Raw genomic sequence first — 13,518 nt, forward strand, 5'->3', positions numbered from 1 at the left:
GGCCTTGGTTTCCCCATCTGTATAGCGAGGAAGTTGGACAGATCGTCCCCCCAGCCCTTTAGCATGAAGGTTCTCTGCTCCCTCCACCACTGTCCTGCTGTGGGAGACTGAGCCTGTCTCCTCCCCAATCTAGACTCAGTTTTCTCATCAGTAATAACAATAGCAGTAATAATAATAATTACTGCTAACATCTATTGAGCTTCATAAAGATGAAGAACTGGGGCTCGGAGATTAAATGGCCCAAGGTTAGAATCTGTAAATTGCAGCACTTTGAGTGGATCCTCTTTGAGGTCATAGACTCTTTGATTCCAAACCTAGCTCTGTCATAGATTGCTGTGCGGCCTTGGACAAGTCACTACCCCTCTCTGAGCCTCAGTCTCCCTCCCACATTTGTGCAATTGGATCACAGACGGCATCTTCCGAGGATTAGATGGTGTATGTTGGTTTCCTGTGGCTGCTGTAACAAATTGATTCTCTCACAGTTTTGGAGGCTAGAGCTCTGTAATCAAGGTGTTGGCAGGGCCAGGCTCTCTTTGAAGGCTGTGGGGAGGATCCTTTCTTGTCTATTCCAGCTTCTGGTGGTTGCCAGCAGTCTGTGGCATTCCTCAGCTTGTAGCTTCACCGCTCCCACCTCTGCCTCCGTCTTCACACGGCCTTCTCTGTGGGTCTGTCTCTGTGCCTAATTTCCCTCTTCTTGTAAGGACACCAGTCATACTGGATCAGGGCCCATCCTAAACCGGTACAAGCTCGTCTTAACTTGCTTACATCTGCAAAGACTTTATAGGTCGCATTCACGGGCTCCAAGTGGACATGATTTTTTGGGAGACATATTCAAGCCAGTACAGATGGGGTGAGGATGGAAGGTGACCGGAGCAGGTCAAGTGTGGAGGGATGATGCTCTCCCCCACCCACGCTCAGGGAGGATGTTTGTGGCCCCAACATTTTCCTGACTTGCTCTTTCCCCTGGTTGTTCCACCCCTCCCCTCTCTGCCTCCTTCCCCAGAGACCACCTGGTCCAAATCTCTCATGTTACAGATGGGGGAACCGAGGTCCAGAAAGGGGTGCAGCTGGCCCCGGGTCACTCAGCCAGTTAGAGTCAGAGCTGGGACTAGCTCCCTGACTGCTGACACCTGCCCCCACCTCCCCCCAGCTTTGCCTCCCTGTCTCTCTCTGGGCCTCGAACTTTGTTGAGTCTGGACAAGGATCCTGGGCCTGTACACCCCCACAGGCAGCCCTGTCTGTCCAGATGTACCCCTGGCCCTGGCCTTTCTCACACTCCTGTCCCACGGCAGCCCCCACCTCCATCTTTGGGGGCTTGGGTTCTTCTGTGTCAGCCAGGCAGCCCCCAGGAGGTATGAAGGGAGTGGGGGTGCTTCTCCCCACCCCAGCCCCACCCCGATGTTCCAGGGTCCTGGGGGGAGACAGGGAGGCTCGTCCTGCTCATGGTGGTGGAAGTGTGCGTGTTGCAGAGCACGCATCTGTGGGTGCCTGTGAGTTCCTCATAACGTTTGAACCTCCTTGGGAGGGAGTGGATAATCTCCTCTCCAAGTGGTAAAGTTCTCTGTCTATCTGTGAGAGGCTGAAGGGAATTTTAATCCAGCCTGTCCAGTTCTAAAGATGGTGATCCAGCCATTGCATTAAGCATCATTCTGGGGGGTCAGGCCGCCTCCGAACCACGTTCTCTCTAAGGCAGAGAGATTTAGCCCCCCAGGGGACATTTGGCCACATCTGGAGACATTGTTGGTTGTCACAACTCGGGGAGGGTGCTACTGGCATCTGGTAGATGGAGACCAGGGACGCTGCTCAACCTCCTGCGATGAACAGCACAACCCCACCACAAAGAGTTCCCTGGCCCCAAGTGTCAGGAGGGCGGAGACTGAGAAAGCTGCTCTAGGGCATCGTGGTGTCTGACGGCCTTGCCCACTCTCCCGGGCGACGCACCGCCTCCTTCAGGCCTTCCTTCTAAAATGCACTGGCTCTGGGAGAACTGGGCACCCCCACCCCGCGTGTGAACCCGCGGATCACTTTCCTACTTCGCAGAAAGGAGGCTGCCGCCAGCGGGGGAGTACCGATCATCCTCTCATGGACACTGCCCTTGACTTACAGCAAAGCGCCCAGGCCTGTGCGTTGGCTCAGGGCTTCTCAGGTGTGCTCCTTCCAGAAAACAAACCAACAAGCATATCCATGAACGGAACTCCCATGATGTAAACGTGTTCTCCCACAAATCTTTGGGAGATTCTAAACCTTTGGTGCCTCCTGTATCCTGTCCAGCCCGACCCCACATCCTCCAATCATGGATGTGAAAAATGGACATTTTCTCAGTGTTGGGTAACGAGCTTTGGAAACCCAGCTTCCACCGCCTCCCTTTCAACCACAGTGCAGCTGTGGGAAGCTTCTGCTCTACAGAAATTCAGGCGCTGCCGAGGTCCTATGGAAAAAGAAGGAGTAAATGAATAATAACAATGAGTAATCATAATGACGGCCGCCACTCGATTTGCCTTCCGTCTGTGTCAGGCCCTATGAGTGGGGTTCACAAACATGATCTCGCTTCTTCCATCCAGCTTGAAGGTGGGCTGTTAACCTCAGGGCCTCCAACAGTGTCTGTCATTGAGCGGGCCTTAGCAACTGGTTTTGAATAAATCAAATTAGCCCATTTTACAGATGAGGAAAGTGAGGTTTGGAGAGGGACGCTGATGGACGTGTTCAGACACATGACTTATGGAGTTTTACAGATTCTTGGTTTCGAGTGGGCCAAGACCTGCAGGAAATAGTCATTTCCTGTTAGGAAAGTGACTCTAAGTTTGTGCAGGAACTGAACAAATCCTTGTTTGGGGGATTCTGCCAAGGGCGCCGTGCCTTCATCACTTGAACACACCTGGAACTGTGAGGTCAGCAGGGACCACTCTACCCATTTCACAGATGGGTGAACCGAGGTTACCTCAGCCAGGCCATCTCCCGATCCACTGCTCTTCTAATCAGGCTGGCGTGGAGAGAGAAGAAAACAGGGAGAGGGGGCTCTGGAAAGCTTTGATCCGAGCCTTCCAGCTCCTTCCCTTCCCAGTGCCCTCGTGTGTGTGGAGGGAAAGGGAGACCTGTGGCCAGGTGGGACGATGCTGGTGAATGGGGGTCCCCACAGGAGAGCGTGGGGCGTGCGTGTGATCGATTCTTTGCGGGGTGTTTCTCTGTTGGCTCAGGGGAAATTTGAGATCACAAACATGGACATGAGGCTGGGGACGACTTTGAGGATCAAGGGCAAGATCGCCAGTGATGCTGATAGGTGAGCCAGGCTTGGGGGGTGGGGGGGACTGTCCACAGACCTGGAACAGGCGGGGCGGCCCTGTGAGACGATCAGAGACGAGAGCCCCTTAGGCCAAGGGGGCCTTCCTGACATCCTCGCTCGCTCTCACCCCCCTCCCACAGCCCTGCTGGCGGCTCCCCCGTCAGGGCCTGCCTTCACATCTGAGGCCGTGTCTGGGGACCCTCGGGATTTCACAGCTCATGCCACGTGCTCTGTTCCCGGGCCCCAACAGACACTGAGGGGGCAGGCGGAGAAGCCCCTGGGGCTCTACCCAGCCCCTGTGGGGCGGTGTCTCTACTGAAAGCCCAACCCACACCCCCCTCTGTACCAGGCTGAATGGCCAGAGGTGGGCCTGTCACACATATTAAACCAGGGATAGTCACCAGGGGGCGCCAAGTGGTCTCGTTTGCATCCTGTTAGAACCAGACCCATTACCCACCCCAGGGGTTCCGGCTCAGCATTGGCTCCCCTGGGGGCAGAGCAGCTTCCGTATTTCTTGGACTGACCTCCATCAACTTTTGGTTGGGGAGTGTGGGCAGACGCATGGGGTAGGAGCCAAGAGAAAAGTCGCCCCTCTCTCCTACTCAGGTCCCTCAAGGCTGCAGAAATGTGGGCTACCTCTGGTCTGAGACCTCCTCCTGAAGGCGCCCCATACTCAGAAGATCCTGCTCTCAGGGACCCTGAAGGTCTAACCCAGGCTCCTGTAGTGATCCTGCCAAGAGGTCACACAACCCCCGACCACATACCTCTAATGACAGGGAGCTCACCACCCTAGGTTGACAACTGTTATGACAAACGTTTTAGGTCTTCAGATAGCTAAGGACAGCAATTCTCTCTCGCAGGATAGACAGCCCCAATTCCTGCAACTGTCACTATCAGTTACCCTCCTGTTGAGAGCCTAAGTCTGTGCTTCAAATGCAACGTGATACTTCAGTGCCAAGTCTGACCAGGTTGCCACCTCCTTTATTTTTAAGGCACAGACCTCAGTTAATACGGCTTTTCTTTGGCGATTCTCCCAGCTTGTGGTCAACCAAAACCCTGCAACCCAAGCTGTTTTACCCAGGGCTGGCTCCTAATCCTTACCTGCTATCCCTTCCTCTGCAGCTTTGTGATTAATCTGGGCCAGGGGACAGATAAGCTGAACCTGCATTTCAACCCACGCTTCCGTGAATCCACCATCATCTGCAACTCATGGGATGGCAACAGCTGGGGGAAGGAGCAACGGGAAAATCACATATGCTTCAGCGCAGGGTCAGAGGTCAAGGTGAGGTAAAGGGGAAAGGGGCCTGAGGAAGATGTCAAGGGGAGAGCCCAGATGGTAGGGCACCCTGGCCTAGACACGTGCCGGCACTGTTTGAGCCACCAGGCACCGCCCTGGCCCATTTCCAGGGTCCTCCTGCCTCCCTGACACCCCTGTCCCACCGCAGTTCATCGTGACCTTTGAGAATGACGATTCAAAGTGAAGCTGCCAGACTGGCACCTGTTGACCTTTCCCAGTAGGCTGGGCCACAGCCACGTGAGCTACCTGAGCATGCAGGGTGCGTTCAGCCTCTCCTCCTTCAAGCTTGAATGAGTGGGCAGCACCTCGCCAGGATGAAAGACGCCCAGCCCGGACACCCTCTCCTGAGCCTCTTCCCCCTCACACAGGGTCAGCAGCCTCCAGGACCTGGCTCCCCACCTGCAGTTCCTGCCCCTCTGACCCCATTTTCCTCCCCCAAAACGAAGAACAAACAAAAGAATCCACCTTTGTCCAGTCCGTCTGTGGCAGCTGTGGTTAGTGTTGCCCACCCATTTTAATGCTCCCAGCATCCTCAGGGTACAGACCAGGAAACTGAGGCACAAGGTCATGGGACTGCCAAGTGGGGGCTGGGACACGCTCCCAAATACCCTAAGCACCCACTGCTGCCTACCTGTCCCCTATTATCACGGGGCCAAGTGCCAAGCTGCCCTGTGGGATTATGGGGCAGACACAGGCTCCAGGCACCTGGGCCGGGGCCGTTCCAGGAACTGCAGATAAGGGCTCCCACCTGCGCCTCTTATCGCGGGAACAGTCATTCCAGCCTGGTTACTCATTACCCCCCGCCTCGGCCCTTCCGTCCCTGGGGACCGAGGTGGGGGTCCTTGCCTTTCCAAACCGATGCTGAGGGTATTTACGCAGGTGGAGCAGGCGCTGTTCTCCCAGGTCCCCGACCATCTTGAAGGACACCTTTTATCAAAAAGCCTTTTTTAATCGGGGCCCAGAGGCAGGTCTGGGGTGCACAGCAAGGTGGGGTTCCTCCCCTGTGAGGTCCCACCTGACTTTTCTGAGGCTTCTGGGACCAGTGGGGGGTTCGAGTGGGAATGTTGGGGAAGCAGCCTTGGGAGGGCTGCACTCCTTGCTGGGGGCAGCTCCAGGACGAGCTGGGGCAGGCGGTCCCTTTGGGAGGGACAAAGGCCCTGTGTGGTAGGCTGCCCCCCGCCCCCTCAGCAAGGACAGCTTCCCCAGCACAAAGGCTGCACTGTGAGGCTGGCCCCTCCAGCTGGTGGGGGTGGCACGGGGTGGGCCTAAGTAATGGCCACTGGGTCCAGAAGGGCAGTGGGGGGAGGCAAGTCAGCCTGGCAGGGCCCACGGGAACACCCGGGTCCCAGAACAAGCCCAGTCTCTTGCGGCCTCCCTCCCATGCTCGTCCTGCAGAAGCATGGAGGGGTCTGGGAGCAACTTGGGCTCTCCTGTGTGGTTGGCAGGACTCTACTATCAGGGGAGGTGCTGGCTCTGCACCTGGGCTCAAGGGCAGTGCCCCGGGGCTGTGCAGGGTCCTGAGCCCACGCCCGGCCACTCACACCTTGACCTCATCGTCCTCCTCGGCATCAGCAAACTCGAAGGTGTTTGCTTGCACCGTGCTGGGCACGGGGCCCCTGCTGCTTGCCTGGGGTGGCCCCCGCTCTTCGTCCAGGCTCTCCCAAGAGGCCTGAGCCTGGGGCAGCACCCCCACCAGCTCCTGCCCAGCATCCATCTCAGTGTAGTGGCGGCTGCCCTGGCTGCAGCCCCAGCCTGCTCCCCAGTGCCTGCCAGGAGCCATGTCAGCAGGTGCACGGGGACGTTCTCCTACAGGGCTGGCCCTCGCCTCAGCCACTGGGCCCAACCCAGCGGTTACCCCATTGGGGCAGTGTCCACGGGGTGGGGGGCTGGAGGCAGGGGCTGGGGGTCTTGCGGCAGGGATTGGGGGGCTCGCAACAGGGGGTGGGGGGTTTGCAACAGGGGCTGGGGGGCTTGTAGCAGTGGCTGAGGGGTTTGCGGCTGGGGCTGGGGCCTCAGCTGCAGAGGCTTCCGAGAGGCTCATGACCCCCAGCAGCTCGCTGAGGAGAGAGGGCCCAAGGTCGAGGTCCAGGCGAAAGGAAAGGAGGGAGTCCGAGCGGCGGAGCTCAGGCTCAGGGGGGAAGGAGCTCTCGCGGTCTCGCTCACGAGGCTTTTCCTGGCGAGGCAGGCGGGAGATGGTGCAGAACCCGGAGTCCAGGCCTAGAAGAGAAACAGGGAGCGGGGTCACAGCTGGGGAGGGGCCAGCCAGGACCAACCGCAGCCTGCTACGTGGCCTCTAGCAAGTCCCTCCCCACCTGGCCTCAGTTTCTCCCATCTTTGCAACAGAGGGAACCCCGTAGTCTCTCGTATGATCCTTCTCTCAACCCTGAAGCTGAAAATTGACATCCTCATTCGCGTTTTGCAGATGAATAAAGTGAGGCTCAGGTTGGGACGAGGGGAAGGGCTTGCTCAGGGCCAGAGTCTGATGGGGTGGAGCCAAGCCTGGAGCTCAGATCTCCTGACTCAAGTCCCAGCTGTGAACTTGGCCATGGCCCTGGTCCCCTGCCATGACAGTGGCCGACGGCTGCAGGTGAACCCACAGCATATGGGCTGGTTTGTGGGCACAGGGATGGAACCAGTAGCCAGAGTCTGACTGCAAAGAAATCAGCCTCAAAGCACAGGCAGATGCCCTCCAAAAGTTCTTGTGGTGCAGCACCCGGCTCCAGGACCACCAGGCCCGAGACAGAGTGGGGTTACTGCGGACCAGCCCTCAGCGGGGTTCTGAGCAGGTGCCCGGGAGCGGGGAGCACAGGAGGAAGCCTCTGGCGGTCAGGCACAGCCGCAGGGCAGGGAATGGCCACGAGGTGGCAGCAGAGGCCCCGGTTCCCAGGTGAGCTGTCCAGCCCAGACGAGCGGCACCCGCCACTTCCCACCAGGGCAGGAAGGGCCTCTGGCTTCTGTCCACATGAGCGGTTTCCCAATTTGTCAAGTTACAGGAACCTCTGTTCGAATAACAACACAACAACGGCTCCCGTGTCCTGAGTGCCTACTATGTGCCGGATTCTGGGCCACACCTGATGCACTGATTCTTAGCAATGACCCTAAGGGACCCATCATACAGGCCAGGACTTCACGTCACAGAGGTCAGTCAGCTCACTGGAAATCAGGCAGAACCAGGACTTGAATCCAGAGCCCAGGCTCTTGGTCTTCCCACTCTATCACCCTGACCCAAGGGGGCTGCTTCGGTTGAAGGAGGGAGGAGGTGGGCTGGCCCAGCCGAGGGCCCAGAGAGGGGAGGCAGGTTAGGGGTAGGCAGAAGACAAACCCCATCTCCTCGCCTGTCAGCCTCCGTGTGTTTTGGGGAGTGGGTCCCACCCCTCACCCACTCCCCATCCACGGTCAGGGGTTTGGGCCTGATCTCCATGGTGCGGCCAAGCTACTATAGGGGTTGTGAGCTCTGGCTGAACCGTCGAACCCTCTGGGCTCAGCCTCTGAACAACGGGTGCAGAGCCCGTGCCTCACCATAACTGGAGTGGCCGTCCGTGGAGGCGGCAGGGCTGTGGTCGAAGCTGCGATTGCCCACCACGAGGCTGTCATAGGCGGCCTGGTTGAGCTGGGGCAGGGAGATGGCGTTCTTGATGATGGGCGAGACGGCAGGTGGCGCGGGCGAGGGTGCGGGCGGGGACGCCATCCGCCGGGGGGGCGCCCCCACCCTGCGCACCTGTTGCAGCTTCTTGGCCAGAAAGCTGCGGGGTGAGCGGTGGTGGCCCCTGGAGCTGCCCCCGTGGTTGCTGAGGAAGGAGGTGTCGCCGAAGACGTCCCCACCGCGGCCCACGTGCATGGTGTGGCGGAAGTCCCCGAGTGGGGGGCTGATCATGTCTGCCGTGAGCCGCCTCTTCCCCTGTGAGCTGGACACCCAGCCCACGGGCGAGAGCTTGCCCAGGCTCATGGTGGGGGCTCCTCCGGCCCCCTGGGGACCTGGCATCAGCTCTGGCTGTTCACAGCTGCTGGTCCATGCCCACCTGGGGCCTGGGGAGGGCAAAGAGCTGCGCTCAGGGTCTGCGTCTCAGCTCTCTCCTTCCTGGTGGAACGGGGTGGACGGAGGCTGCCCTGCTGCTCTCCTAAGGTGCGGCCCCCAAAGGCTGAGGCTGTGGGGGGTCCATGGCTTTTCTCTCTCGGAGGCTGGGCTCCTGGCCCTGTGGCAGCCGCTGGAGATGTTCCGTCCAAGGACAGAAGGCACGAGATGAGCCTCAAATGCGGACAGAGCCTCTCCTGCCCAGGGGTGGAGACCTGAAAGAAACACACAGAAAAGTGATGGTAGGCCAGGGGGATCCTGAGTCCAAATAATAACAGCTAAAGAGGACAGACGATTACCCCCAGCTACAGGGATGTGGACCACTGACAAAATGCCGACAGATGCAAAGGAGGACACGCCGTGATTCCATGTATAGGAAATTTAAGAACAGGCAAAACTCAAAAACACTGATAGAAATCAGAATTATGGTTGCCTTTGAGCAGTATTGACTGGGAGGAGCCCAAAAAATTCATTGAGCTGTATACTTAGGATGTGTATCAGTAAAGAGTATGAGGGTCAGGGCCGGCCCCGTGGCTTAACGGTTAAGTGTGCATGCTCCGCTACTGGCGGCCTGGGTTCGGATCCCGGGCGCGCACCGACGCACCGCTTCTCTGGCCATGCTGAGGCCGCGTCCCACATACAGCAACTAGAAGGATGTGCAGCTATAACATACAACTATCTACTGGGGCTTTGGTGGAAAAAATAAATAAAAAAAAAAAAAAAAAAAGAGTAAGAAGGTCATTATACAGGGCCCACTCATGAAGCACCTACTAAGTGCCAGGGCCTTCTGTCCATCCCTCATTTAACCCACACAACAGCCCTGAGGGAGGCACTAGATTCCAGAGGAGAAACTGAGGTGCAGAGAAGTGCAGTGACTTGCCTGAGGCCACACAGTAGGAAATGGTGAAGCAGGGCCCCCCAAACCTCGAGAACCAAGCTACACTGCCTCCTGCTGGCGGGTTGAGCAAGTCACCTCCCTTCCCTGTGGGTTAAACTGTCTTCCACTCAGAGAGGCCCAGCGGGAGGAGGTGCCTCGCCCAAGGCCGGGTGAACTACTCTGTAAACAGCCTGAGCAGACGTTCCTCAGAACCCTCCGCCTTCAAGGTGCTTCCTGGAAAAAGGATCCTGTGCTCAAAAGTGGCTTTTGCCAGCTGCCTCCTGCATGCGGGAGCATAGTCAAGGCTCTGAGAAGGCCCTCGGGAAAGAACCTTATCCTAGTTTGTCAAGTTGACGTAGGAGCCTTGTCGTCAGGGAACAAGTTTTGGAAGAAACTCAATTGGTGCCAAAAGCCATTCCTTGCTCACTCCCTCCCCTTCTAATCTGCCCCCCAACTCCTCCCCAGCCCCAGTCTTCTCTAAGCTTCTCTTGGTCTGACCTCATCCCTTCCAGTATCATAGAAAGTGTGGGCTGGAGGACACCTACAAGCCTGTGGTCTGACCTCTGGTTTTCCTGGGGCTCAGAGAGGGGCCAAGCTTGCTCAAGGTCATTCGAGAGAGCTAGCTGAGACTTGAACTCAGAGCCTCTGACTCACGTCGCCTTTACTGGCTCTGGAGCCCAGTCTTGTGTCCCCAGAGCCGCCACGCATGCTGAGTGTGGGGCAGCGGCTTGGATTTTCCCGCCTTCCTCCCTCCCAGGACCCAGCTTGGGCTCTGCAAGCCGCAAGTGCCCGATTAATTCTGGTTTAGTCACAGGAGACCTTTGTGACAACCTTCATGCCAAACGATCACCTCTTGCTACCTTCCAAGTGAGGCAGGAGAGGGATTCAGTGGCCTCACAATGTGACCTTGGGCAAGTCACTTACCTGCCCCAACCTGGGACCTCAGCTGATGAAAGCTGATAACGATCCTTAACAAGAACACCTAGATCTCAGTCTTAACTTTTTTTAAAAAAAATTTGCTGCCACCTCCAAGCATAAAAATCTCAGTACTGCCCTTTGAATGTTATTTGAAATTCAAAATAGGTTAAATAACAAGATAAAAACAGGGAAGGCAATAAGACAAAGCTTGCTTTGTTTTCTGACTACATTCTCTTCCCTTCCCACCATCTGATCCTCCCCCAAACCTAACTCCTCCCCCCCGGGGGGGGTTCTGAATCATCCCTTTCCCTGGCACCCCCGGCACCGAGAAGGCCTCGTGGAATGTTTGCTGAAGTGACGAAGCGCTCTGCCGTTGGCCAGCCGTTCCATGATGTCATCTGATTCTCCAACGGCCCCGAGAAGCCGCAGGGTTAGCCCGTTTACCAGGAGAGCCAAGGCTCCGAGGGAAGGGACCTGGCCAAGGTCACGTGGCAGGTACAAGGCATGTGGCAGGTTTGCCTGCTCTGCAGAGATGAGGCATGAATCTCTGGGGAAAGGAACTGGGGGGGGGGTCATTCTGGAACATCACATGGAGAGGTCACTGTGTGACACCCTGCCCACTGCCAAAGAGAGACCCGGCCGAGTTCTGGGGCCGGGACTGGGCACTGCTACCGGGGGCCTGTTTCCCCATGTGGAACATGAGAACAGCAGCGAAGGCTGGCCCCCTCCCAGGGGAGCTGTAAGAGTGGAAGGTGCTGTAACTAAACCCTCAGATCCTGAGGCAGGGCAGCCTGGGGTTCAAATCCAACATCCTTACGCTGACATCTCATTCTGGGGACCCTTGGTGGCAGCTATTTGGCACTTGATGCTGGCCACGGGGTACTGCTGGCCATCAGGTGTGCCCTTCCTGGCCCTAGAGTACGCAGGGCTCTGTCTCTGGTCCTGGGGTAAGGCCCATCTCCCTCGCCAGCCCAGGAATACTACACGCTAATGCTCACAACGCCCCTTTACAGATGAAAACGAGGCACAGAAAGGGAATTGACTCGCCCCAGGTCACAGAGCAAAAGAAGTGGTGTGGCTGGGGATCCCCCCCCAGGATTCTACCAACGTCGATAGTAAATGTCGGGGGAGGGGGGAGACCATAGGGGCACAGGGAGAGGTGTTGGAGGACGCGAGGCCCAGCCGCTGCGCAGGGAAGGGCAGGCCTGGGAGACAGGAGACAGCTCTGCAGATTCAGTGCCTGCGACCTGGACATGAGTGGTCACCGCGCAGCCGCAGCGTCCCAGGGTCCTCATATTCGCCCCACAGAGGACAGTCAGGCCCGGGCACGGGGCAGGAGCTTACTCAATGGTGGTAATGACCGCAAGGACGAGGTGTGGGGCGGTGGTAGGGAGCGTGCGCTCGGAGAGGCCAACAGGGGCCGCTGTGGAGGCGCGTGTGGCTGGGAGACGCCGGGGGCGTCCGACGGCGGCGTGCGGGGCAGAGCGGAGGCAGGGGCCGGCGCTCACCTGGGGGCCACCCGCAGGCCACCGCGTGCGCCCGCGGCACCACCTCTCGTCCTGGAGGCCACTGGCGTGCACACCGCCCCTCCCCGCGAGTGTACAGCTGGGTAACACCACCCCCACCGCTGGACAGCGGGACCTTGTCTTGGTTGGGGCTGCTCTGGCCTCTGGAATAAAGCGTTCATTCCCGGGGGGCTGGCTCCTCATGCCCCTCAAAGTCCAGCCGCTTCAAGGTGGAGAGACGGGGAAACTGAGCCCCGAATGGGGGAGGCAAGCTGTCTGCGGTGGCAGCGGGGACCCCGTTCTCAGGACTCTGAAGGGGGCAGGAGGTGGGAGACCCATGGCCAGAGGGGAGGAAGGAGGAAGGGGAGGAGAGAAGCTTCTTGCCCCACCACCCCAAGTCAGAGCTGAATCAGCCCTCGACTGGGCGAGACGGAGCGGCCGCGGGCAGAGTCTCCCCCAGTCCCGGGTTCCAGTGCCCGCGCCGCGTTTCGTGCGGCTGTGGCCTCCGGGACAGTCCTTTCGCCTCTCTGAGCCTCAGTTTCCCGGTCCAGAAAATGGGTTTCAAACTTCGCGGGTCTTGCATGGTTCGGCAAGAACAGAACACTCTCGAGGGCAGTCGGGAGTGGAAGTCCGGGAAAGACTTGAGCCATAAAGCATCCCCTCCGGGAGGCAGGGGTTAGCGTGCGGAGGGTCGCTCCGCGGGGGAAAGGGGCAGCCGGCTGCCTTGGCCCGAGGGGAACCGGACAGGATGACCTCATCCGCTGCTCGGGCCTGGAATGCGGCGGTTGGGGAGGGGGCAGGGTGCCTGGTCCATCTCCCCAGCGGTTCCCCCCCACTTCCCGCTCTCCGCGCCGGCCTCCTCGCCGGCCGACACGTCGCCCCCTCCCCGTTCCTTCCCTTCCTTTCCCAGGGCAGGAAGGAGCGTAGACGGCCCGCTCGCCCCCTCCTCCCGCAACCGCGTCCACCACTCACCCGCTCCGCCCGCCTCGAATATTGCAAAACAACCCGAAAACTTGGAGCGTCCCGGTGGCGCTCCCGCGGCCAGCGCTCCGGGCCTTCGTCTTGGCACCGGGGGCGCTTTGGCAGGCTGGCCCCCTTCCCCGACCCCAGCCCCCGAGAGCCTAGCAGGGTGCAGAGTCCTCGCGGGCGTACACGCCCACCCGGGGCTCGAGGACCCACGGGCCGGCCGGCTGTTACCTTCTCTCCGCGAGGCCCGGGGGCGGGGGTGGAAGGGCGTCCGCGGCGGCAGCGCGTCCCGGCGCGCAGCCCGGGCGAGTCGCTGGGCCGGTCTGCGCCGCCCTGGCCGCGGGCTCCGCGGGCTGGCTCCGGGGGCGGGGGCGGGGTGTGGGCGCGCTCCCTCCCCCCGCCTCTCTCCTCCCGCCCGCGGGCGGGGCCGGGCCCCCTCCCGGGCACCGAGCGGCGGCGAGGGCTGGAGGGGGCGCCAGGCCAGGCCTTTGCCCGCTGCCCGGGGGCAGGGGGCGCCGGGGAATGTGCGGGTTGCCGGGCCGAGGTGACTCGGGTCCTCTGCCGTCAGCCCCTCCCCCACTGGCTCCCCGCGTGGCCTTGGGG

At 59.5% G+C, this 13,518-nt stretch overlaps 2 protein-coding genes across 2 annotated transcripts; one reads left to right on the forward strand and one right to left on the reverse strand.

Moving 5' to 3' along the window:
* Positions 1-3,110: 3,110 nt before the first annotated feature.
* LGALS2 (galectin 2) lies at positions 3,111-4,920 on the forward strand. The gene is given in 4 exon segments (XM_058567995.1): positions 3,111-3,277; positions 4,403-4,562; positions 4,726-4,747; positions 4,750-4,920. Coding segments are annotated over 4 exon segments (471 nt in total). The 3' UTR covers positions 4,872-4,920.
* Positions 4,921-5,839: 919 nt separating this feature from the next.
* CDC42EP1 (CDC42 effector protein 1) lies at positions 5,840-13,267 on the reverse strand. Its single transcript, XM_058568406.1, has 3 exons — positions 13,147-13,267; positions 8,097-8,864; positions 5,840-6,794 (listed from the first exon to the last, which is right to left on the reverse strand). Exons 2-3 carry the CDS (start codon positions 8,557-8,559, stop codon positions 6,115-6,117), a joined length of 1,143 nt encoding a protein of 380 aa, XP_058424389.1. The 5' UTR covers positions 8,560-8,864; positions 13,147-13,267; the 3' UTR covers positions 5,840-6,114.
* Between the last annotated feature and the right edge of the window lie 251 nt (positions 13,268-13,518).

This window comes from Diceros bicornis, chromosome 25 (assembly GCF_020826845.1).
Source record: "Diceros bicornis minor isolate mBicDic1 chromosome 25, mDicBic1.mat.cur, whole genome shotgun sequence".
Classification (NCBI taxonomy): Eukaryota; Metazoa; Chordata; class Mammalia; order Perissodactyla; family Rhinocerotidae; genus Diceros; species Diceros bicornis.